Source organism: Sceloporus occidentalis, unplaced genomic scaffold (genome assembly GCF_023333645.1).
Source record: "Sceloporus occidentalis isolate IW3139 unplaced genomic scaffold, rSceOcc1.0.p SCAF_63, whole genome shotgun sequence".
NCBI classification, from domain to species: domain Eukaryota; kingdom Metazoa; phylum Chordata; class Lepidosauria; order Squamata; family Phrynosomatidae; genus Sceloporus; species Sceloporus occidentalis.
This window is the reverse complement of record NW_028317043.1, coordinates 4,770,040-4,794,860: the sequence shown is the minus strand read 5'-3', so window position 1 is coordinate 4,794,860 and position 24,821 is coordinate 4,770,040. Positions and strand designations below refer to the sequence as shown.

The following is a 24,821-nucleotide window of genomic DNA, read 5'->3' as shown; positions in this document are numbered from 1 at the left end:
CCCAACACATGTAAAGTGCTGCAGTACCTGGGATGTATAAAGCCAAGGGGACAAATTGTTTGATTAAGGGAACACTACAGCCCCTAAATGGGTATATATTTTATGTACATTGGGAGTCTGTTTTGCATGGATTATAGTGCATTTTCTTGAATTTTTGGGTAGAAATCTGAGGCTTTTGAACACTGGCACTTCAGGGCAAAAGGAGCGGTAAATAAGACATAAGGATTGCCAACAAACTCATGTATATGTTTTCATGCAGTAAAATGGGTGGAACTGATGCAGAATTCAGCGTGTATTCTATATATATACCTTTACAGGGGAAACTAATGCCTCGAGGATAATGTAAAGCGCTGTATACAGTGATGTAGGTCGGCATTGACAAAAAACGACTTTAAATCGGCGGCAGCTGTCCAGATGTTGTACCGAAACTCCCATGATCCTCTGCCAGCAGCCAATAAATCTTATTTCGTGCAATGCCCACTCCGTATCAGCTATTTGCCTTGGGAACTTGGTGCTTTATAAACTGTAAATCACTAAAGCCAAAGCCCTGTCTCACCCGGAGAGTTATAAAGGAGTCAAAGCATTTCTTTATACGGCATAATACAACATTTTGTGAATTTCACTATGCTTTAGGTGCGGGCAGCGGATCGTTGCTTCTGAGAGAATTCAGTATACCACAGATGTTAGAAAATGTTAACGACATAAACGTTCCCACACACTCTATATACCATAACGGTCCCATAACGGTCCCATAACGGTCCCACGACGCACTGCATGCAGGAGTTTAGTAACTAAGGCTTGTACGCTTACATGGCGATGTTTTTAAGAGTTAAACAAGAAACATGAAACGGTTATTATTTTATGTGATTGAAATATCACAAATGACACATCAAACCTGTGCTCTGTAAAAGGCAGTCATGCAGCGCTCAAGTTCTGACTACCAAATGTTATATATAAAGGGCGCAGGACTTACATCGGTACACAGATGGAAAACGTCTCCATGACTTTCCAGCAGCACTGTGGCTATGCAGCTGTTACACTATAACTCCCACTAACCCCAGTATGCTCATGGGCACATATTTACCACTTCTACCACCAATCTGCAACAAGCTGCTAAATTCTGAAGAAAGGTCGCAGGGCTTTATTTAACATTTTGAACACCAACGGCATGAGAAATACAACAGAGCAACATGTATGTCACATATGGAACAGATCCCCTACGCAATTAAGTAGGTCCGAACAAAATGCCCGCTATCAGGGGTTCATAGCAATGCGGGATACTTTTTCGACCCACATAAAAGTGTGTTCACAGATTCCAAGCGCTGTTAGGGTCGCCCCCATACAAAAATGGACAGAAAACAAAATGATAGAACAGTAAAATATCAGTGACCCCTGACGTGTTTGTTCTTTGTGTTATGCGTGTCCATGTGTTTTCTACTGCAACACGGTTACGTTTTATACAGACATTTAGGCATCACACTGGAAATATTAATAAAATGCCCTAGTTCTAACAATGTAAACAATAATCTCAAAAAAAATCTTTCCTTACCCCCTGTCCATGAGCCCCTTAACCGCCGGGGCGTTTTACAAGGGGAACAGCTCTGAGGCTGGAAAAATATGAAGAAGAAATTCAGCCATTCCTACATTTCATTAAAAAAATAACCCTTTATGTCCCATTGCCATTTTCCAAACTATTACATTTCTGGGTTATTAGTATTGCCTAAAACTACACAAGCTTAAAGCTCTCGTAACACAGACCGGGACCGACAGCCTCCTTAAGACCAAATACGTTATGGCCGAAGTCTGAGTGCAGATTATTACGCTGAAAAGAGTGCAGACGTGTAACAAGGCGTTATTATAGCACTGATGAGTCCAAAAAGAGTAGAAATGAAGTTTGAAGCGTCCGTGGTTGTAGTCCTCAGTAACCCTGCCTCTGATTTCTGGATAGCGTTCAGAAAGCTATACTTAAATGTGAAGAGTTTGAATTGCGGTGAGAGGAGAAAAAAGCAGATTGGAAAAAAAGTACAATTCCAACTTTTTTTCTTTTCTCTTCTTCTCTGTAATGAAATACCACCCTCACCACTCTAGGTTAAAAAATAAAATAAACTGATCTACAGTTTATCGCATTAAACCGGTTTAATAAACATGCATTTGTGTTGCTGGATAAGAAATTCTTCATCTGTCTGTAATATCGTTACAGTCTGTGCATTTGCTTTCACGCAACTCGCGTTGTAGAGTTGGTTTATCTTTCTTTTCTGAAACGTGATCGAGTCAAAAGGTAAGTAGGAAGCGACTGAGATTTGTAATCCCTGCGAGTACCATCTTTGCCAGAAGATGCAAGTTATTGGGGATCCTCAGTGTATGGCGAGCGTTAGATACAGAGAGTTCTGTTGATCTATCCACCCACGTTGCATCGGTATCTTTTCTTCCTTCTACGATGTTTCATTGGTAACAGGAGAGGTTACGTCAGAATGTTGTTAATAAAGTCCAAGAAGCGTTTAGAATACTGTTCGGGGTTAACAGTGGAAATCTCTGCACCTGCCTAAAAATGAAAATATACTTAAGTTAATCGACACAACAGAAAGAAAGTTTGCACATTTCTTTTAGCCTGATTTATATATTTTATAATATATTTAATATTATACTTTATTCCAAAATCAGTTGGCTTCAGCAGTAAATTAGGCAAATCTGCACATACGTGAAATAACAGATTACGATGGGAAACAGTGATTCCTATATCCGGCAATACTGAGCTTTATGATTTCATCAAGGGACTTTTTTCATTAAATAAGCCAGTTCAGTCATTCAGCCGGCTATACACAAGCCATTGGCGGTGAGAGAAAGTAGAGAGATATGGCTGTAGTCTGACCAGCAAGTAGGGTTCAGGGATGGCTTTTTGAAGACCTGAAGGATCCAGTGCAGAGGGATTTACACAACATGTAAGTTAGGGTTGGCACAAAAGTGGATGATAGAGACCAGGTAAGATCAGAGGGGGTGTATTCGAGGGGAGAGGCGGCTTGAATGAAGAGAACTGGCTCGGGGTAAGGGAGAAGGAAAGTAAAGGTTATATGAAAAAGCAGAGTTGGACAGACATTGGGCAAAGGAGAGACAACGTACACAGATTTCATGTCTAATTGTGGCGCTCTTCTCTTAAGGGTAACTTGCAGTCACAATCTTTAAGGCTAGTAGAAGGGGTAGTCATGACTCGGCTTAGTAGTAAATGGAGGCTACCAAAGAGGTAACAGTGTTAGTAAAGTGCTATAGGACCCCGCTTCCTGATCACTGTGCAATCAGCTGCAACAGAGATCAAATATTCTCTCTTTCAAACATATAATAAATACAAATCTTAAAAAAGAAAATAAAAAATAAATAAATGATTGACTACAGTCTGTATGGTATAAGAAAATGCCCCCTCTGTCCTTGAAAACACAATATATAATCTGCATGGGCACACCACAAAAGCAACTTTGATTTCCAGAAACATTACAAACCTACAAAGTCCTAGAGAAGGATCGCTGCTGACCTACAACCGAGAGCTGTGAAAGCATCAATACTTACACCATGTTTTACAGTTTTTGCTGCGTGAGCTGCTTTCTTTTTAGCATCGTAGTGAGTTAATATATCTATAATGGCCATGAAGTAGACTTCTTTCCTTGGTGCATCTGGAGAAAGAAAAAAAAAAAAGATTAACTCAGTATTATATAATTGTACGCTGCTGGAGTTAGCCAAGTACAGAAAAGTCCGATCTGGCATTCTAATACTTTTATATTTCATAATATGTGGTCATATACAAATTAAAAATGTTTTTCTCCATTCTTCCATAAACTGTGATCAACATGTAATGATATGGACTAAGTCCTTACAGTAGTATCTTTTGACCCAAAACTGAGTGTGAGTGTTTGAGATCACATGACCTTTTTGATTTTTAGTGTAATTGTGGATGTTACCTACAATACTTCTGTCTTACTACTTATAGCTAAATAAATGTAAAACACACATTAATAGGTGGCACAAAGGTGCAACGTACTGTCATGGCTTTTAATTCCATACACATCTATTGTTGGATCAAACTCCCCTGGAGCTAGGGGTCTTGTGCTGTTCAGCGTGTTCCCAGGGCTGTCTGGTGGAGTGCCAATGGGATGTGTCCCATCGCTTTCTCCTTCATCTTCACCCTCGTTGTCTTCGCTCTCAACCTCCTCTTGCTCAGCTCTTTCCACGTCATGAATTCCCACGAGCAGACTGTAGTCCATCAGCTTCAACTGAGCTAAAAACTAAAGTTCATCAGAAGTCAACATCGTTATGATGTATCTAGAATGTGTTGGCACACTCAAAGAAGAAAAGAATAAAACATAAATGAAAAACAAAAAAATGAGGACAAGGATGAGACCAATTAAAGCAACATCCCTTTATGCATCATTATTTATTATGGAGGATGCTATGATTTGTGATGATGATTTGTCCCTATTAGTAGGTAACTGCCAATGTTCCCAATTTCTGCTTGTGTGATTGAGCTGGCAATTACTCCTATGCCTATAATTCATATATTTTAATATACCCTGGCCTAAAATGGAATAATAAATATAGGGTGGTGACCTTGGGTCAAAACTGTAAACCTTATTATATGCACCTCAACAAAAAGCCTGCCAATCTGATCTTGCCTGGAAACCCCACCAGGGGATGTTTTTTTTGGACACGTCATTGCTGTAGTCTGTAAGAGCGGAAGTAACTATTCTTTGAAATTAAATGACTATTGTTGATTTTTTTTTTATTTATTTTTTTTAAAGTGTGGTTTCCAGAATTCCAGTAAACAAAACAATCAGCTCATTACAGGCTTCTGTTTCAAATAAACACATTACTTTTCCGAGTATGAAGAATATATTCTGAATAGTCCAGTAAAAGCCAACCCATGGTCTACAACTGAAGAAATTACCTCCACGTCTTTCTTGAGTTTTTCACGAAACATCTTTTTGTTGTTCTCGTCGATACAGATCTTCTGGCCATCATTTATGAAATCATTATCTTTGTAAGTTGGCAGTTCTTTGGCCTTAAAGGAAACAAGCAAACATGAGTATAGAAGAATACAGGCCATCGAATAAAAATGACCAAATACGTGCAAGTTGATGGTTTTAATGGTAATAATAATAGCAAAGCACAATGTACACGGTCATAGGAGACGTGAGGTAGGGGCAGCGTTGCATCTGTAGTGTTTAAGGACAACTATGAACACATGGCTTCAGGTAGGGACCTGATACTATGACCATATACTATTGGTTCTATCTGAAGACATTTTTGTAAGAAAATGTACGCTTGATACATTTTAGGTTAATTTTTTAAAACGTGGATGTAGCTGTATTAGAAAAAAAATATTTAAGTTGGCCCTTTTAATTGCTGTACCTATCCATAACCTTTTAGGATCTCAGAGGTCTCTTCTTTATTTGATCTAAAGAAGACCATATGTAACTTTAGATCTTTTTCTAAATGGGTCCGATAAAAGGTTTTAAAATGAATGATTCAAACCAATTAAAAAATGTTTATCAGCATTACCTAACATATGTTATGGCTACCATAGCAGTCAATTCAATATTTTTTGGTGTTGTGATATTATTGCTCCCATGTTCTAGATCACTCTAATCAGATCTGATCATAGTAGGAGTAATATTCCGACTGTCTATGCTAGATCTGTGTCCACGATAGCTGAACAAGTACCTGGATCCTAAACATCACCAGTGACATGCATTGGTTTTATAACAGGAACACATTTGTAACAGATGTAACAATGGACACTGTGCGCTAAATAATATTTGTTTGAAAAAAAAAATCCATTTAGCACAATGTTCAGTCTCTAACCTGTCGGCAGTCATCTTTTTTCCCTTTCCCCTTCTTACTTAATTGCCTACTGAGCTCCACACTTCCTAAATTCTGGCTGTCTGCCCAGACTGTCAGTACTAAAGAAGAAGTAACTTGAACGATAACCTCTAATTTTATACTGCATTGGAACTACACCACCAGGCAGGCCACCAGGGATGCTAAATGCTTCCCTATCATGCTTTGGAGAGACAGAATCTGCCATGGATTCCTGAGATTTGTTCTATCAAAGAAATCGTCTGCGGGAAGAAGAAAGTCAAAACAGATGCAAGAATGTGACAACTGGTCAATGTCATTTCAGAAGCCCAGAAGACATCTGTTGTAGAATGTCCTGATGCTTCTCCTGCAGAGCCACGTCTCTGCCTTCCACTACAGAGATTTCATCCCCCCCCAAAAATAAACATGCAAGAAATGCTGCATTTGCCAAACTAAACAAGATATCTAGCGAAAGAATACGAACGTGTCCGGAGGCTATGGCTTCTTCCCAATCTACTGAGAACATAAACTGCCTCTCAAGTCTCCAAACGCTGGCAATTCCTACCAATTACACCTTTGTTTTTAGGATACATTTCTATAGACATTGCTTAGCATTTGCCAGATTCCCTTGTCATTTTCTGTACTCATATATAAATCACGTATGGGAACATTGTGTTTTGGCCACAATGCCGGGGACACATACTAAGAACCGCCTCGGAAAAATCACTCAAATTCTTATATTAGAAATGACATTTTTTGTCCTAATGCAATATAATGACGAGCCCTGAAAATCAGTATCATAATCTATGTAAAGTCAATTTATTGCATTTTTTCACATTATAACAAACACTATATTTCTTAAGTGGTCACTCCATGCACTTTAATGAATATGATAACTGAATGGTCCCTTTAGTTTCAAACTTTTTATTGAGTCTCAAACGTAGGCCAGAGTTTGCCGAAGTCTGCAATTGTGGCTTTGATTATATATATAAAAATCTGTGAATGTGAAAATCACATCAGGGAGAATCAAAAAATGCTATTCCGTAACGAGAGAGATGTACGTGACGTGTACGTGATAACGAGAGAGATGTATCACGTGACCAGCGGGTACTGCCACCTCCCAAACACAGCAGAAGGGGTAATATTAACGATAGAGAATCTGTGCCTCACTCCTTCCCCCCTTTATATGGCAGCAACTCTCCTGCTTCACACATTATGAAAACATATTGATAATATGATGGCGCTATATAAAACAATAAATAATAATAATAATATTTTACACCTGCAGTCATGTGACACAGTGAAAGGAAAATGATAAGTCTAAATGTTTTGTTGCTGTAGCGGCACATATTGGGTCTACATAGTTATTAAATGTTTAAAACTATTGAAGAAATTATGAAATTAGACATCTGGTTACTTTAATTTGTATAACTGCCTAGATCACTCTGCTAACATTAGTGTTCTGTCTCAGTAGGACAGCACCTTTAAAATGTTGCTTCAGATTTATACAAGTAATTGTTATTTTAAGGCTAGGTTTCCACATGGGTTTTTGTCCTGCGTTATTTTCTTGATAAAAAACGCCAAGAAAAACGCCAGGAAAACTGCCACTGCATTCTCCTGCGTTTTGGCGTTTTTTCTGGAGTTTTTTCTGGCGTTTTAGCCTTTCTGTGGAAATTGCTTTTTTGACCTTAAGCAGTTTTTCCAGCCTTTACACGTTGGAAGTATCTGCCCCCTCCTGATGTCATTTCCTTGGTAGAGTTCTACTTACACGCCCCGGCGGACCCTTTTGTCTCTTTTCTGTGGTTTGTAAGGCATGCTTTATTCCGAATGTCTGCTCCTCTAGGAAGATTGGCCCCAAATGATGGTGCAAATTGTTTGCTGTTGCTTTTGGCAGGCAGGATCCAGTTGATGCGTCGCGTATGTTTGTTTGTAATGGCATGTTTGTTCCAAATGGTGTAAAATTCAATATGAACTTTGTTTTGTGTGAAACTGTTTGTTTCCAGCCTATTTCTCGTAGGACACACAGATACTGGGTCCATCCTCTGCATTGTAACTGTGGAAAAAAACGCCATAAAAAACGCCAAGGCAAAACCCACATGGCTTTTTCATGGCGTTTTTTTTCTCTCCCATAGACTTCTATTGGAGAAAAACGCCAAGATTTCCTTGCAAAAAACGCCAGAGCGTCAACAACCTGCGATTCTGAAAAACTGCCACAGAGCCCAAAAAAGCAGAAAAACGCCAAAGAGGACAGAAAAAACGCCAAACAGAAAAACGCCAAGTGGATATGGCATTGTGCGATTTCCTATTGAAGAACAGCTAACATCTGGCTGAATTGGCGTTATTATGGGCGTTTTTAGCAGAAAAAACCCAAGTGGAAACCTAGCCTAAAAGCCGCCTTTTGTATTTAAAGCAATAGATCGTATGGCGAGTCTGGTTTTTGCTCCTTACGTGAAGACATGTTCATATTCTACTTCCATCCTTAAAACACTTTAATTGCAATGGTGACTTCATCAGGAACTTTGTACTCTGTAGATTTCAGTTCCTCAGCAATTTTATCTCATAACATTATTTTCTAGCATCTCCACAACAGATATGATTAAACAAATATAAAATTATTCCAAATTCCAAGAATTTCTCCAATCACAGGCCACATGCAGTTGGAATTACATAAAAACACATACAAAAATAATTTCTATTAAAATGAATAAAATTCCCCAGTACCTTTTCTTTGTCGCTGGCTTCTCTAGCTACGGTGGAGCCCTGGGAAACAGAAAGGAAATTACTTAACATTAAAAAAAAAATGTGATGCATTGTTGCTATTTATAAAAACAATTAAATACATGTAAATTAGATTAAAACAATTAAGCTTTTTCATGTAAATATATGTGCCAATGGGTTCATTAGTCATTATCTCAAATTTACTCGATGCGTCTGGGAAAGTAGTTTCTTATCAGTTTAGATTACATTAAATGTATTACATGTCCAAAAGTATTTATTGTTAATAACATAGGCTATTTTAGTTTCTATCCTTTGAAGAAAATGCTATTTTTTATATTTTATTTTGCATTGTTTCAGTTTTAGTTCATTTACACTGGGATTCAGGCACTCGGTTTCTAAAACAGACGGCATATCATACAGAACACGGAAGGCTTAATGAATCCGCTGATTGGATTTTAAAAGCTTGGAATTTTAGGCTATTTTTTAACCACTTTTTCCCTTTTTTTTCTGCCCAAGGCAGCTTTGTATCCATGAGTTACGGGGCGCTCGTGCGAAAAATCATGAAGCTACGTTATGATGACCAGAGAGATGGAGAGCGCTGTCTGCTAAATCATGAAGGCAAATCCTCTTTACATGCGTTTGTACGGACAAGATCATTCAGCGACGATCCTCTGCTCAGGAATTCCGGGGAAGGAATGGTGACTCCATAGTGCTGATGGAGAAATGGCTACAGCGGCCCACATGGACGGCATATTCCCCCTTGGTCTGGTGACATACCCCGAGCGGGGACCTTGATCATGCATCTTTTTTATTACCAATGCTTATATAAACAGAAATATAATGTGTGTCTGAATTCTTATCTGGATTTAACTCCAATTCACAATTAATATCTCATTAAATGTGATTTAATGCTTTTTTTACCTAGAAATTATAAATAAATAGTGTGATATAAAAAACCCACCGGATTTATTACAGGCGACTCAACAAAGGACATGTTAACAACATTGTTTAATTAAGAAAAATGAGAAATTTAAGTTGAATTCCCTGCATGCTGAAATCTGATCCCAAAAATCCATAAAATTCTATTTATTTTGTTTTTGGCTGGAAATAGCAATTTGCATATAATCCAAAAATATGGTAACGTGGGGATGGTTTCTTACCTTTAAATCGTATTTTCTATAGACGGAGAGGCGGTGGCTGAACACATTCCTCGTAACAATCATGTATGTCTCTAATCCATCGACATTTAGCCGGTACATGCCCAAAAACTGCGGGAGCAGCGTGTTCCCATGGCATTCCACTATAAACTGCAAGAATATACAGAAAGTCACAATAATTAACCGATGAGCAACCCAAAGAAATATGTTTATGGAGAATAACTTCACGTTCACAACACACATACAACGCTTTGAATCCTAGCGGGTGGTAGATTGACAGAACAACCTCCCAGCAGAAGTGGTAGAGGCTAACACAGTGAGGGAATTTAAACATGAATGGGATAGACATAAAGCTCTCCTGAATCTAAGACAAGACTGATTAAGATCTGAGTCTTTAGATCGGGAAAAATGGGCAGACTAGATGGGCCTAATGGTTCTGATCAAATTCCATGTTTCGATGTTTAGAGCGACTTACTCCGCTATGGAAGAGCATTTCTATTGGTATGATATATTCAGTGTATTAAACCCATCTCTATTTCTTATTAGATCGTACAGAGGTTTGCGGGTGTCCCTTCCTTGACCCAGTGCATCTCTCCACAGAGAAAGTGCTTCTCCTGCGTTAAATTATGCACCGGCAAACAAGGCGTAATACAAACGCAGTCATTAAACGCAGACATGTGTGTGCTGTTAAACCTTTAACGTGATAACCTGCGGCGTGATCCAAACCTGTGTTTCTCATACCATAGCTGGCAGCTGACCAGCGTGGAGATGATGAACCCACACTCAGCCGAAATGTGCCTCAAGGAGCAGTGAGAGTTTATGAAGGCGAAGCACAGATCTTCACTTATTAAGCTTAGTGGCTTTGGAAATGCAGATTCATTTCACATGCGACAAACATATCGCAAGGGAAAATAATACAAGAAAAAAACATAACCATTTCCGCATATTTCTTCAGCTGTTTCAAACAGTGCTGTTCCGCCCACTCTGCTGAGCGCAGCTTTATGTGGCACCAGAATGTTCTTTGCCGTGTCAGCTGTGACCCAGCAGGAAACAAACGGCCAAATGTTCATCCAGGCATTTAAACAATGTCGCTGATATATTCTCTCTGTTAGCTGAGTGCCGGTGATGCTTGCTGACAGAGGGGAGACTGGACTCTCATCAGACAGTGGTGATCATCACAAAGGACGACACAGAATGTCCGCCACAAACCACTTAACTCCTCCCCCAGCTGCCTCCAGTGAAAGCAGGGAGCATTCTTCAGTACACTTCCTGCACGTGCTCAGTGGCACTTCCTGTTTAGTCAATGGATACCTGAACACTGGTGTTCTGCTAGCACACATACTGATTTGACCTTACCGATTGACCTTCATGGGAATGCTACTGAGCATGGGCAGGAAGTATACTTTCTGCCCATACATCTGGTTTAATTAAATAGTTCCTAACTACAATTACTACAGTATGACAGCATTATATGTGTGTAGATCCTTCACTCCAGAATAAACACATCGGAATTTTTGTTAAGTCTAAGGATTTCCGCTAAAGTACACCGTATAACATTCAGCTAATGCAAAGGGAAAGGAGGGCAGCATAAGGGGACAGAGTGGCATATAGGGGGTATAAGGGGGCACAGTGACATTTCTGACATATAGGAGGGTATAAGGCATATATAGGGGCAGAGTAGCATATAGGGGGGTATAAGGGGGCACAGTGACATTTCTGACATATAGGAGGGTATAAGGCATATATAGGGGCAGAGTAGCATATAGGGGGTATAAGGCATTTCTGGGACAGAGAGGCAAGCTGGGCAAAACTGGGCAAAAATAGTTTACATGAATATTTACTAGTAAAGCTTTTTTGCTATTTTGGGGGTTCTTGTTAAAATAGAGCTTTAATCGTGAAATGCCATTGTAAATTATACGTTTTTATTTTAAATAAACGAAAAATGTGCATATTGGTTTTTTTTACCCGATTAACCGATTAATCGAAAAAATAATCGGCCAACTAATCGATTATGAAAATAATCGTTAGTTGCAGCCCTAGATATAACCAATAAGATGTCCAGGTCCATTTATCTATTTGCTGCTGTCTCATGCAATCCACTGGCTCCATGCATTGCACCAGATTCATATTTTAAATTACAATATATACTTTATGCTCTATTTATACTGCGATGCTGGGCACCCCGGTAGCCACAATCATTCTAACTTATCAAAATACGTCAGTGGGCAGGGCGGACGCCAGAAATTGTAAGGTCCCAGTATTAATTTAGGGCCCGGCTGCCATCCCATCATGTTAATCTCTAAAAATGCATTTCATGGGATTAAAGTGGGGACCCCACAGGTTGGACCCCCATACAACTGGCTGCACCTTTCTGATGGTGACCCTCTTACAGTCATTCCGTACCATAGATGACGCTCTCTTCAGGCCCGGTATTATTGTAATTATCACTATTATTATTAATGGTATTATCATTTATTTATACACCAGGAGTAAATAACGACATGCTTTATATAGTTTATGAAGTATGAAAACAATTAACAGATAAACACATGTTTTAGGAATTATTTTTTGCCTATAAAAGCAGTTTGTTGGTTTAATTTACCTGGTGGTATTTCTTCAATATGTTGTGCATCTCGGCGACGTCTTCGCTTGTAATGGTTTTGATGATGTACCTCTTATCACAGGAGGTGTGGAACCTCGCGCCGCTCCGGGCTTGTGAATCGTTAGCTAGAGGGGCACATCTCGTCAGGGAGTTCTGCAAGATAAAAACCGCAAAGTATGCCGAAACACGGGACACAAAACCGCTAAATATTCCGAAACACACAATCTGTACCCCCCCAGGCTTCCGCAGCACTACAACTCCCATCACACTCAGTGGGCTTGAGGTGTAGAAATGCAGGCCTCAGTTAGTAGACTTTGCATCAGAGACGTCCTGTAACAGCCCCATATTTGACTATTATTATTCAAAATCTATGGTCACAAAACGAAGGGGAGCTCGACAAATGGCAAATACACTGAACACGTATCTCAAAATTCCAAAAGTTTCCCCTGTCGGTTTTCATATTTTTACTGATTTTAAGATAACCTCTGCTGGAATAAAACGCACATTAATATGTGCTTATATGGCAGTAAATGTGCTTAAAATATGCTCATTTAATGAAATAAGATATCAGTAAAAAAAAAAAAAAGCTTATTAAATGGCTTATAGGTCTATTCATCAAACAGGGGTTTGCAGGAGAATTGTGGTTTCAGCCCTATGTTCTCCATACCTGGGAACACTCTGGATTTTGCCCAGAGACTCCAGGTGAAGCCGCTTCTCAGGGTCTCCAGGGCACTACGGGAAACCTCCAGGCCGCGGCACGTCCCACTCCCCGCCCCACTCCCCCTCCAACAATGGCGTGTGTCCCGCCACACCAGAGGGACCGCCCACCACAATCAGCGGGACCGCCTACCCGCATGCAGATAATCTGCATTACTGTATATGGCACTGTATTTAATGCTCAGCGATTACTTTTCATGGGATTTCCGCTTTTACTACAAGAATCTGAGCCCCAATAAAACAAATCCATAGAAACAACGGGAATTCCAATGTTTCCATTCATGAAAAATCCATGCATACTTTAACTATTTGCATTCCGTCAAATATCTTCTCTAGTCGTGATATTTCATTTAATCATGATGCGAACATTTCTACTCTATCATTAAGTACCCAATAAAAATTGATGGTGCGTGGCTGCGAGTGGACAAACATTTAATTTAATCCCTGCTTTGCTATATTCCAGATGTGATGCCATTATTTTACCGTATAATCATCTTAAATTGAAGGCTGCATTAATCGTTTCATAAATATTCATATGCCTTTAAGTGCTACATAAACATTCCTTTCTGCGCTACCATATTATAGAAAGGGCTGGTCTCTGGGGAGGTGTGTGGGGGAGGGGAAACCAAAAACTCGCAGATGTACAAGAAATGTCCAGCAGGTGGCGTGTGGGCACCAAAAAAAATTAAAGGACCGTGCATGACATCATTTTCTGCTTAAATACAACATTTTTATCTGATTACTTTATGTTCTAGTAAAATATATATATATATCTGAAATGTCACTGAACACTACGGTGAGTGATGTATAAACATACAGGGTTTTTGTGTTTTTTTTAAAAAAAGGTATAGAGCTGTCCCATGTTAGCCGTAAAAAGAGTTGATTTGGCAAGAATGATACATTTATTGGCTAACAAGTCAAATAGAGACTATCTAGGTCCGCTTTTGTAACGATTCTGTACTATATGAGCCAGGGCTATAAATGATAGAATAAACTGTATTATTTTAGAGCTTCTCGATCCCAGGAGAAATCTGATTGCCTTTTGGAGCCAAGAAGGATTTTCTTCTCTCTTAAGTGGCAAAATAAGAAAAATGCTTAACTGGGATCAAAAGCAGGAAGGATATGTAGAAGGGTTGAACTTGATGGACTTAGATCTAAGAATTTTCAACCAACATTACTCATAGTAGAACCAGAACCTTATTTATTCCAGAGTAGGGTTGACACTTTTTCTGGAAAATATATATTAGCCATGCATATATTTACAGCTTGCATGTTATCAGAAAACTCTGCGATTCTCAGTTCTTGTAAATCTGGGGTTTTTCATTTCTCTAGATCTGCCATTTTTGTTCCTCTTTCTGAAGGTTTAATTGCCAAGAAACAGAGAAACGTTTAAGAACGGAGTTCTCAGCTGACTGCAAATCATCGGGGAAGTTGGACTAGGGGACTGAAGCACATTCAATCATTTTATATATAACAGAACGTACACGTATTCTGTGCTCTACAGATTCATCACTGCACAGGGCTGCCATCTGGACGCACACAGTATACCGGCTCTGTACATACAGATAAGGCATACGCTGATAGAAACACTTAATGGATTTAACCAGAAGCCCAACATACAGGATGTAATAACCAGCCCAGCACATATTGATCTGCCTGACATCTATCGAGCGTGATAACACACGCAGCGACGAAGAAGAAGAACAGACACCCAGTGACCCGGAGTCACATCACGTAAAGACCATCATCCCAAGGCAGGCATAGAACGGCCCTAATCAAAGCCAAAATACAACTGCCTCTCTACAAGCAGCCAGATCAGGAAATACAAGTTAACCCTTTCCTGACGATTTTCTTTACACTCTAGTAACATGAGCTTTTTATTGCTTGTTTCTTATGCTTTCCAAGGACAGGAGGGACGTTCCATTGAAAAGCATTTTGTTTGCACAGTCCATGATATAGAATGAATACGATGTTAAATGGACACTCCAGCCAACATACTGAATGCACGCCACGGCTGGAGGGTTCTTTAATACGGGATGATCTCGGGGAAGACGTTTCACCGATTTAACTATGCATTGTGAAGGGCCAATTCAGCTCTCTCGTAGGATAAGCTTATTGGGGTTGATCCTTAATGATGCATAAAGTAGTGATTGAAATGAAATGCTCAACTCTCCCGCAAAGTAATGGTTAAATGAGAACACTCTCAACATGCGCCATGTTCTTTACCAGGTTCGTATAATATAGAGCTGCACATTCTAACGCTCTGGGGCTTATGGAATCCACGTCACTGGGCGAATTCCCTGCCATGTATAACTGCCAGCGACATTGTGTAATAGTGAAGCTGGTAAAAGTGGGGAACACTATGAAATAATACCTTACTGCCAACTGGGGCAAGAAAGGCCTCCCGGGAGAAGCCAATATACATTGTGGCATTTAATAATGTATGTGGGGTTTAATCACTAAAGGGAGAGTTGTGAGGGCAGTTTACAGGAGAGTTGTAGTTTAAACTCCTTTTTCTCACTATTATGAAGGGCGAACACAGCTGGTTTTTCCAGCAGGAAGAGCAGAGCTGGCCCCGTATAATGTATAATTCAACGGGATGCGGAGACTTAACGACATATTATCCAGGACCAGCCAAGCTCGCCATGAAGCAGAAGCTCACTGTTGTTGGATGTCATAGCGTATAGTGAAGTCAACGAGCTGAAGCACAGCTCTCCTGCCAGCTCTCCCTTTAGTGAATAGACTCTGATCTAGTGCTGTATTTTATTCAAATTCTAAAATGTGTGGTTTCTTTCTAGCAAGCGTCTTCCGCTGACCTGTTACACCTTCATGACACATTTAAAAGAAACTATTTTGTGGTTATCAGGGAACAACGCCCAGTGGAAACAGAAAAAAATCTACAAGCTCCAAATCACTCGTAATAAAGCATTTTTCTACACTGCGTGTCTTGTGAACGGACTGAGATAATGATACATGAAACACAAAAATAAGATGAGGTTGGAATTCTTTAACATACATTGTAATAGGATTAATTTAGCATGAGAAATAAAGTCTCTTCTCATCTGAAATATGAGTCACGGTTCAATTAGACTTTAATTACCATCTCCAGAAACACTCCCGTCTCCCTGTGATCCCTGGCATAAATTGTGGGAAAGCTGTATATATTCAAACCAAGCGCCTTGAATATATCAGCTCAACTTAAAAAGCCGACTTTTAATAACACTAAGTGAATTCAAACTTTTCGTTGATAGCCGCCGAATTGTAACCGAACATTGAAAATTGGTGATGAACAAAAACGGAACTGGCATCGAAAACAACACAAATTCCCTCAGTCATTCATCACAATGGGTAAGACCAAGGAATTTTCCACCATCAGGGCCATAATTCCAGTCAACTGGAAATGTTATGAATTAACCTGGAAGAGGACGTCAGTCCGTATTGTCTCAAGGCACTGTAAAGAAGATGATTTGAGCGGCCAAATAGTCTCATGGCTGGAGAATTGCAGAAGTTAGTTGCGTCTTGGGGTCAGAAAGTCCCCACAACTACAATCTGACATCATTTAACTCACCACAAGTTGTTTGGAAGGGTTTCAAGATATAAGCCTTTTAATGGAATATCTCCATAGGCGTACAGAGGCCTTTCATTACTTCCATCACGCCTGTGTTGTGTTCACTAATCCAAGTTTAGGTTTAAAAGGCTAATTGATGGTTAGAAAACCCTTTTGCAATTATGTTACAGCTCAAAATGTTCTTGCTTTCCATGAAAACAGCTAAGCGACCCCAAACTTTTGAATGGTAGTGTGTATCGATGTTGCCTTAAAGCACTAGCCAAATATATCTGCTCTGCGGTAGAACGCCCGTTGTTTTACACACAGCCTATTACACACACGCCGGCAGTTTACCTGCTCATTTGCTCGGTACGTTTAATGAATAAATATCCGTAAGTTTAGGTTTTGTGTAAAAGGTCACGTTTAATTCAGTTGTCACAAAGCCTGCAGGGATTTAGACAGAGATACGAATCTCACGATGTCAGTCTAACAGGATAAACGCTCCGTAATACAACCGGAGGCAGAGCTGCCAGCCTGAAAATCATGAGTCAAGCGTGACTCACCGGGCAATTGTCTGAGAACATGCTTGTCTTGGAATTAAATCGGGGACATTTTTACGACGTCTAGGTCGGTTATGTGAAAATGATAGTTTATTATCGAGTTTCCTTTATACACAGGTAGCAGTGCTTTCCCCACTTAGAGGAAATATTATTTGAGCTTTCTCTTCTTTTCTATTAAAGGTTTAAACACATTCAACACAAATTTGTAAATAGATTTTTCTGTTTCAATAGGAAGAAACTATTATTTTGGGAAATGTATGCACGATCAAGCAATTATATATAGAAAGGGCATACATTTCATTCTCAAATGTCACTTCACTATACAGTATCGTCCGAATTAAATGCCACACACCTAAAGTTTAAACTTTATTTAATAATAAAAAAGACATTACTAGGAAGCTAAAACAGTATTTACTGTCCCCTACCTTATCCGCTGTCTACCGCTCGTCCCCATGTGTTCAGTCTCCACCCCCGCCGCACATCTGCTCCCCCCGATTGGAGGAAAGGAGGAGAGGCTGTCCCCGTGACTCGCTCTTTTTGCGGACAGCCTCTCCTCCGTTCCTCCAATGGGACTAAAACCCCGATTATAGGCCACATGAAAAAAGCGGACAATACGGTATATTATGAAGGTCCATCGCCAGGGAACATCTGCTTCCAGAAGGTCTTGACAGCCCCTGTATAATGAATCATGGAGATTGCTTGTCTCCTAACCATTTGAATTATGCATTATACAGGGCCAGCTTGGCCCTTCTTGTTGGAGAAAACTGCTAGTGTTGGCCCCAAGGAATAGTGAAATAAAGTTGAAACCACAACTCTGCATAATGTCATGCTAAGTGAATAAACCCCATAGGCGATGGTTCCATTCACGGGTACGCTTGGTCACCACAAACGGCTCCATCGTTATAGCCAGAAACCTGGTAAAATGCGATGCGACCCCTTTTATTCTCTCTTCCTGCTGTTTATACAGGAAACGAAACCCGATTTCCAGAGAACACAGGGAGATAAGCGAATGCTGAAACGGCAGCTAATTCTGAGCAGCCGTCACCTTTAATTGTTACAGCTCATATTAATAACGTAAGATGCCTAAATATATAAACACAAAGGCACGTTTACTGAGCTTTCAAATTAGATGATTTACCAAAAATTTTAAATCATATAGAAAAAAATCATACAAATATCCAATGTAGAGGAGTTACAGGCGATATCCCAAGTACAGTCTCCAACTCGTAAGGGCCTGCTACCCAAAGGGGGGTGCTGGCTTTTGCCGTTTGAGGGTCTTTAATACTTAAGCGGCCCGCGTGAGCACAGTTTTTGCACTAAAGAGAAAACAGAAATGCAATAGAAAAGCGTCCTACCTGGAAATCTTGATCATCTATTCCAAACCTCTCCCTCAGATTTCGGAAGACCATGGGACAATATTCCTTGAATTTAAAGTGACTTGGCATGTTTTCTCTGCAACAGGAAAAAAAGTAGAATTAGCTAAGTATTCTAGATGATCTGATGGTTTTTACAGTTAAAGAAGGATGTTTCTATCTTAGGTGACACCTAAAAGTCACCTGCCCTAAAGGTTAACATGATGCTAACCTGCAAATCTCTCAAATCCACAAAAATCCTTTAAACATAAAGTGAGATTTTGAAAAATTTACAGAAGATTATCAACAGCAGCCACGCTTAATACTAACAAGGAAGGTAAATATTGGAAGAGGCCAGAGATGTTCACCGTAGCAGAAGACAATATGGAGGGTGGCCATTAAGTGATGGGCGGATCTGGGGGATTAATGCCTGGTATTGACTGTTCCTTAAAGATATGCCAAAAAAACAAGGACAAATATAAAATGAGGATTAATCTAGGAAGAAAACAAATAGTTGGGTGTTTGTGCGGTAACACCATTCTCACTGTGTGTACAAGTCATGTATTTGTAAGGTCTTTTATTGTCCCAACAGAGACACATAGGAAGTAACAAACAGGCTGTCTATTGTACATTGATACAAATAACACAAGGCAACGTGTGTGAGAAACCAGAAGAAAACCAGGGCATTTTCTTAAGGTGCAGGTTTTCATAATAGGTCGTTGTTGTAAAGCTTGTAAAGCAGGGGTACACAACTCATCGAAATATCAGCTGTGACAACACAGAATCTTGCTTACCTAAACAGAAGTTCTTAAAGATATATTTATTAAAAAACAATAATACCAAGTTTGTATTTGTACGTGGAACTAATGAAGGAACCCTTAAGATCCTTAAACTCCTTAAGACCTGGAATCTGCGGCAGGGAAGAGTCTTGTAAAGCTGGGTGATGAACCAGGCAGAGATGAATGCAATTTAAGCTGTTGTCAGTTCTGGCCTCTGAGCAAACTGTTAGAAGCTGAAAGATACAGCTCTGATCGTGAGATCAAAGAATGGGCTTCCCAAAATGAAGACAAGATGGGAAGAGTTGTCACTTGAGACACAGAAATGCAACATTTTTCCTTTTTTTTATGCTTTGAACGCACTAAGCCTCTTACTTGTTGTTTGAGCATCAGCCCCATAGATGTAAAAGTACACGGACTGTGAGCTGCATCCAGGTCTTTGGGGCTGATTCCAGGGATGATCGCGCTAGGGCAGGGAATTTTGTGATGGTCCAGGGGAGTCCGGCTATGGAGGTCCGGCTATGGAGGTGGAGAGCCTTCTGTTTAATTTTTCCTGTTTACCTCATTTCTTTATCTACTGACGCAAATTATTCTGTTTTTCATTGTCATTCATTTATTTGTGTCTGACGTGATATTGATGTCTTTACTCATGTTCCATCTATGGATTGTATTGATTTGTAATGCTGATTGTAGTCGTATTGCACATTACTACTGTTATTTCAAGTAACACTTTCCCGATTAATAAAGAAATAAAAAAAAAAAAAAGTACAGACAGAGACAAAGTAGGGGCATTCTTTATAGATTTGATAGAAATGTTTTGAGTAGCCAAGAGTGCTTTATAATATAAGCTGCTCATGCCTAAATCATTAAAAAATATGTCAAATCCGCCACATACGTCAATTTACTACCAAGGTAAGGGACTTAACTACTTGAGCGTTTGCTGGGCATAAGTTAATAGCTCACTGAACTCCAGGGTTGCAATTTTCACTTTTCTTTGGGTCTGAAATGCTGTAAGAGAACAGCCTTAACTATAATCCAGCCCATTTGGAGATGTAAGGAGTTCAACAGAACTTTTCAGCAAATAACTCACACTTCATGCCAATCTTATCCAGTCATAATTATATATACAGTGTCATAGGTCAGGATTTAGTGTATATCCTCCAAAATAACCTTAAAATGATAAGTCAGCCTAGGGTGAGCTAAGTAATACTCCAACCAGGCAGCTTGTCTAGGGTTAAAAAATGCTGGTTGACTCATCGATAGTCATTTACCGAAGTAATATGATTCTTCTCAGGTCACTAACAGTAGGTTAGCTTTTGGAATTTCTTTTATTTGCTTTTGAGTTCAGCGAGAAGACTAAATAAATAGATGAAATGTATGAAGGCTTCTTCTATGGATGAAGCACCTACGGCACCAGAGGGCTTTCATCAATAATCTCCACTAAATGCCCACTGTGGACTCTGACCTTTTATTCTGAAGAAGAGAAAGGTGTTTAGATCCTCGCTCTCAAACCAAGGTTCCGATAGCAAAAATCTAGTAAATTATTTATTACATATGTTCTGCACTTGGGTAAAGTCTTTTGGACTCGCTCTTGGTTAAGTTCAAGAGGCTCATAATGACTTCTAGAACACATAAAAAATCCATTTTCTCATTTAATTTAATACAATATCCCCTTAATCAAAGAGTTGTGGTTGTATCGACAGCTATAAGACTAAAGTATGAAATACAAAAGAACATTTGAATAAGGAATAAAGACGAGTGGAAATATGCACGTGAAACCTTTTTACAAGTAGTTTTATAAATGGGCTCCCTGCCAGGGCTCTCCAACATGCTTTGGCTTTTGAAGTAAATGTAATGTAAATGTAATGAATGAAAAGGTGACTTTTTTCTCTCCAGAACGCAATCATTCTGTACATTAATGATATTTCTAGAAGTGGCACTTCACTAATGGCCAATCCTCAAGGTGCTGGAAGCAAGAGCCCCCTTTGTATAAAAGGGCTGCGAAGGGTTAATAGTTTGTTAGCCAAAAGTTAAAAGTCTGTGTGATTATTAGCCGCTTCACTGTCTGATCTGCTCTCATTCATACCAAGTCTAAGACCTTCTCCCTGGAAAAATGACTTCTTGTACACTGTGTAACATTGTGTTGGCAATAAAGTATCCTTTATAAGAAAACCAAGTATATTAAACAGTTTTATTGCTACATTTTTTTATGAATATTGAAACAAGAGTCCTGAAAAGTGTAAGGATACCAAAATAGTTCTTATTATAGTTTCTGCTGAATTGCGGTCCAAATGCACTTTCTTTTTACATCTGCCTCCGGCAAAATAAGAAGGTGGAATAATGCAGACGGTTATATGACTCACTTGTTGAAAAGGTGATTGTCCACCTTGATTTTGGAATAAGCCTTGAAGTCATCTGGCATCAACATAATGGGAATCTGAACATGACTGAGTTCGATAATCTAGAATAAAGTGAAAAAAGATAAATATTCAGGAGGGGAACCAACAGATCTTTAATATCATACAAGAACACTTCAAATTATGTTATAAACTGGTACCAAAGCCTACAATGTGCGTACAAAAGGTTCAAGAGCTCAGCAGCAGACAGACAGAGATTTGATGCAAACAACTGCTTCCCTATTTATATTTCAATAAGTAATGGTTAAAACGTCACATGTAACGGACAGTAATGTCTCAATGTGCATGAACTACCGTATACCAGAGTGCACTGAGAATTCATATACGTACATAAAAGACGTGAGACCTTGCTTTCAACACCACAAGATGCCCTAGATTTTAGAGTAGCTTGGTGGGAAGTTAATGGGAGCGGCAGTAGAGCAACACAGCAGGGGTGTACGCCAGCAAACATTCGGAAGCAAAGCAATTTTTTATTCTAGCTTGTCTGACAATAGCAAGGATTCTATTTGCAAACACTCAGCAGCAAACCTTCCAACTGCCCTGCTGTGAGCAGTCAACATGGGCTGGGTAGAGAGATGAAAAGGATCTCCCCTACCCGACCCAACAATGCCTCATCTCAGGGGCGTAACTAGACGCCTCAGGGCCCGGGTGCGAGAATCTGTTAAGGGCCCCCCCACCCCCTCACCCCCCAAAAAACATGATTTTTACCCAACATTTTTTTTTCAACAAATTCAACAAATTCAATTTACATATTGAATCATATCTGTAAAAAAATCAAAGAAAAAGGGGCGCATGTACAAAGGGCATAATCCAGGGGTGTCCAAGTTTTTTCTGCAGTGGGCCACTTCATCAGAATTGTATACGTGCGCAGGCCGCACTCATTTTTCACTGTGACAAAAAATATGGCCTTTAATAAAATATGCAGATTCAAATAAAGTAAAATTACACAAAACCTTTACTCTTCCTCTCACTGATTTCTGGGCCTTGAAAGTTTTGCGACTACAAATTCAGGATTCCCTAGATTTATTCTAGGGATGAACTAAAATGAAAATTCTGGACCAAAACATTCAGGGTTCACTTAGCCAAAACCGAAAATGACCCCCACCTTTAAAAATAATAATAAAAACTCACATGTTTAATAAAAGTAGGTAACACACAATTGGACAAAATTAGCAATATGACTTGGCATGATAGGAGTGTGATTGCTAACAGCAATCACACTCCTATCATACCCAGGCAACCAGTAAATGCTGGTACCTAGGCATGATGGGACTGTGCTCGCTGTTAGCAATCACACTCCTATCATAACAAGTCAGCCAGTACATGCTGGTACAGGGTGGCTGTAAGTGATGTGCAGACACCATACTGCTGGCAGCATCACTACACAAGGGGGGCAGCTAGCCAGGTTTCAGCATGTACTGGCTGACTTGGCATGATAGGAGTGTGATTGCTAACAGCAATCACAGTCCCATCATGCCTAGGTTCCAGCACTTACACATCCATGCTATCACACACACACACACACTCATTTATTCATATAATCATTCATTCACAGATTCATTCCCTCAATCACACACTCATTCAAACACCCTCCCCACCCCCTTACGTATGTAAGCAGAATCTAAACTGCAGTGTGTACCTTCTTATTCTCATATAGGGCAAACAATTTACGCAGGGCTTCTTACAACACATACATTCAAGGGTATGGCAAAAATAGAACTGGCAAAGAGAAACCCACACTTTAGAGGGTCCTATAAAGATATATTTCTGACCAAAGAAAAATAAGAAATATGAATAAACTTAAGCCTCCTGCTTCCATGTTTCTGTGTGTGAATGAATGCACCAGCGGCAACCACTGTTATGCACGTGGTTGCGCTGGCATTATGCCCGCCGGCAACCTTTAGCCAAGTAACAAGCAGTGATTCTAAGTGGTACATTGTGCGACAGTAATACTGAATATCAATTATCCAGTACACTGCAACAGAGTGGTCATAAAAATCTGGGTTACAGTTCATCTCCAACAATAGAATCAAGCCCAAGGAGCCTCATTCGTTCACAATCCAATAGACATTCTCTTGTTACCATCAAGTTCCTGCTAGTGTTGGTTGCTTATTAAAAAGACAGAAGGGCACCCAATAAAATACTTCTCTGCTAGTGTAATAGCGTTCCTACTTGACAATTGCAGAATAATATAATATTAACCCCTTAAGGACAATGGGTGGTCCCTAAACCCATTGAAAACAATGCATTTTGAGCCCGTACATGTATGGGCTTTGTCATTAAGGGGTTTAAACAAGAACAGGTGGCTGGCTGCAAATAAATATTTCATGAACATTGATCTGTTAGGTAAACTTTTCTTTTTTTGCTGTTTCAGTCATTAGTTTATGATGTCATAGTAAAATTATGCCACAGACCAGCAGGGAGAACGACAATCAGTATCCCGCTGCTAGCTGTTAGAATATATAAATAAATAAAAACAGATCTACACAATATCAAATTGTCATTAAAAACCTAGTGTAAATGTAGCAACATTTTTCAGCTGGTAAAAGGAAGAGGCTTTCTTTCTTTGAGTGAGATGCCCGCTTTCATAGTACTTACTGGTCATCTCTTAGTTGCAAAGATAAACAGGATGCAATAAAATAACTCCAAAATTGTGTGTTTCCTTAATATCTCAGGATGCCAGAAATGTTCGCTATAATGTACTTCAAGAGCCAAAAACAATGATTATGGTCATTGCTAAAAAAACCCAAAACAAAATAAAAATTGTGTTAAAAGTCGCTACTCTTCAGTGCAAAAGGAAGCTAAACATATTGGTTTTAAAAAGAAGTGACATTTAATAATGGTACTTAACATAGTTGTAGTATGGAACCTGAAGACCTATATATCTATATATCTACTAATTAAAGGCGCAATCCAGTTATCGTGTCCACGTTAATGCATACGATGACTTTAAATTATTAAAATAACAGGGTTTGCCATGTACTTAGTGATTCATGAGAACCCTCTTTATGCAGTTGCTCTCTTTTCAAGTCAGCAAATTATTAACATTGGAGCATTGTATTTGGCCAAGCATATCTCATGTGCAGAAGCGTGCATGCGGGCGTACTTACAGCCAGCCAACTAAAAAGCTGGCT

At 39.5% G+C, this 24,821-nt stretch overlaps 1 protein-coding gene across 1 annotated transcript in view; it reads right to left on the bottom strand.

Moving 5' to 3' along the window:
* Positions 1-2,461: 2,461 nt before the first annotated feature.
* LOC149287219 (phosphatidylinositol 5-phosphate 4-kinase type-2 alpha-like) overlaps positions 2,462-24,821 on the bottom strand; it is a 51,949-nt gene continuing 29,589 nt past the window's right edge. Inside the window, exons 2-10 of the mRNA XM_089493156.1 lie at positions 21,634-21,731; positions 18,498-18,594; positions 12,319-12,471; positions 9,720-9,866; positions 8,563-8,601; positions 4,931-5,044; positions 4,028-4,271; positions 3,559-3,662; positions 2,462-2,542 (exon numbers count right to left, since the gene is read on the bottom strand). Of these exons, the coding sequence (XP_089349282.1) occupies positions 2,462-2,542; positions 3,559-3,662; positions 4,028-4,271; positions 4,931-5,044; positions 8,563-8,601; positions 9,720-9,866; positions 12,319-12,471; positions 18,498-18,594; positions 21,634-21,731 (1,077 nt within the window). The remainder of the gene's footprint in view (positions 2,543-3,558; positions 3,663-4,027; positions 4,272-4,930; positions 5,045-8,562; positions 8,602-9,719; positions 9,867-12,318; positions 12,472-18,497; positions 18,595-21,633; positions 21,732-24,821) is intronic.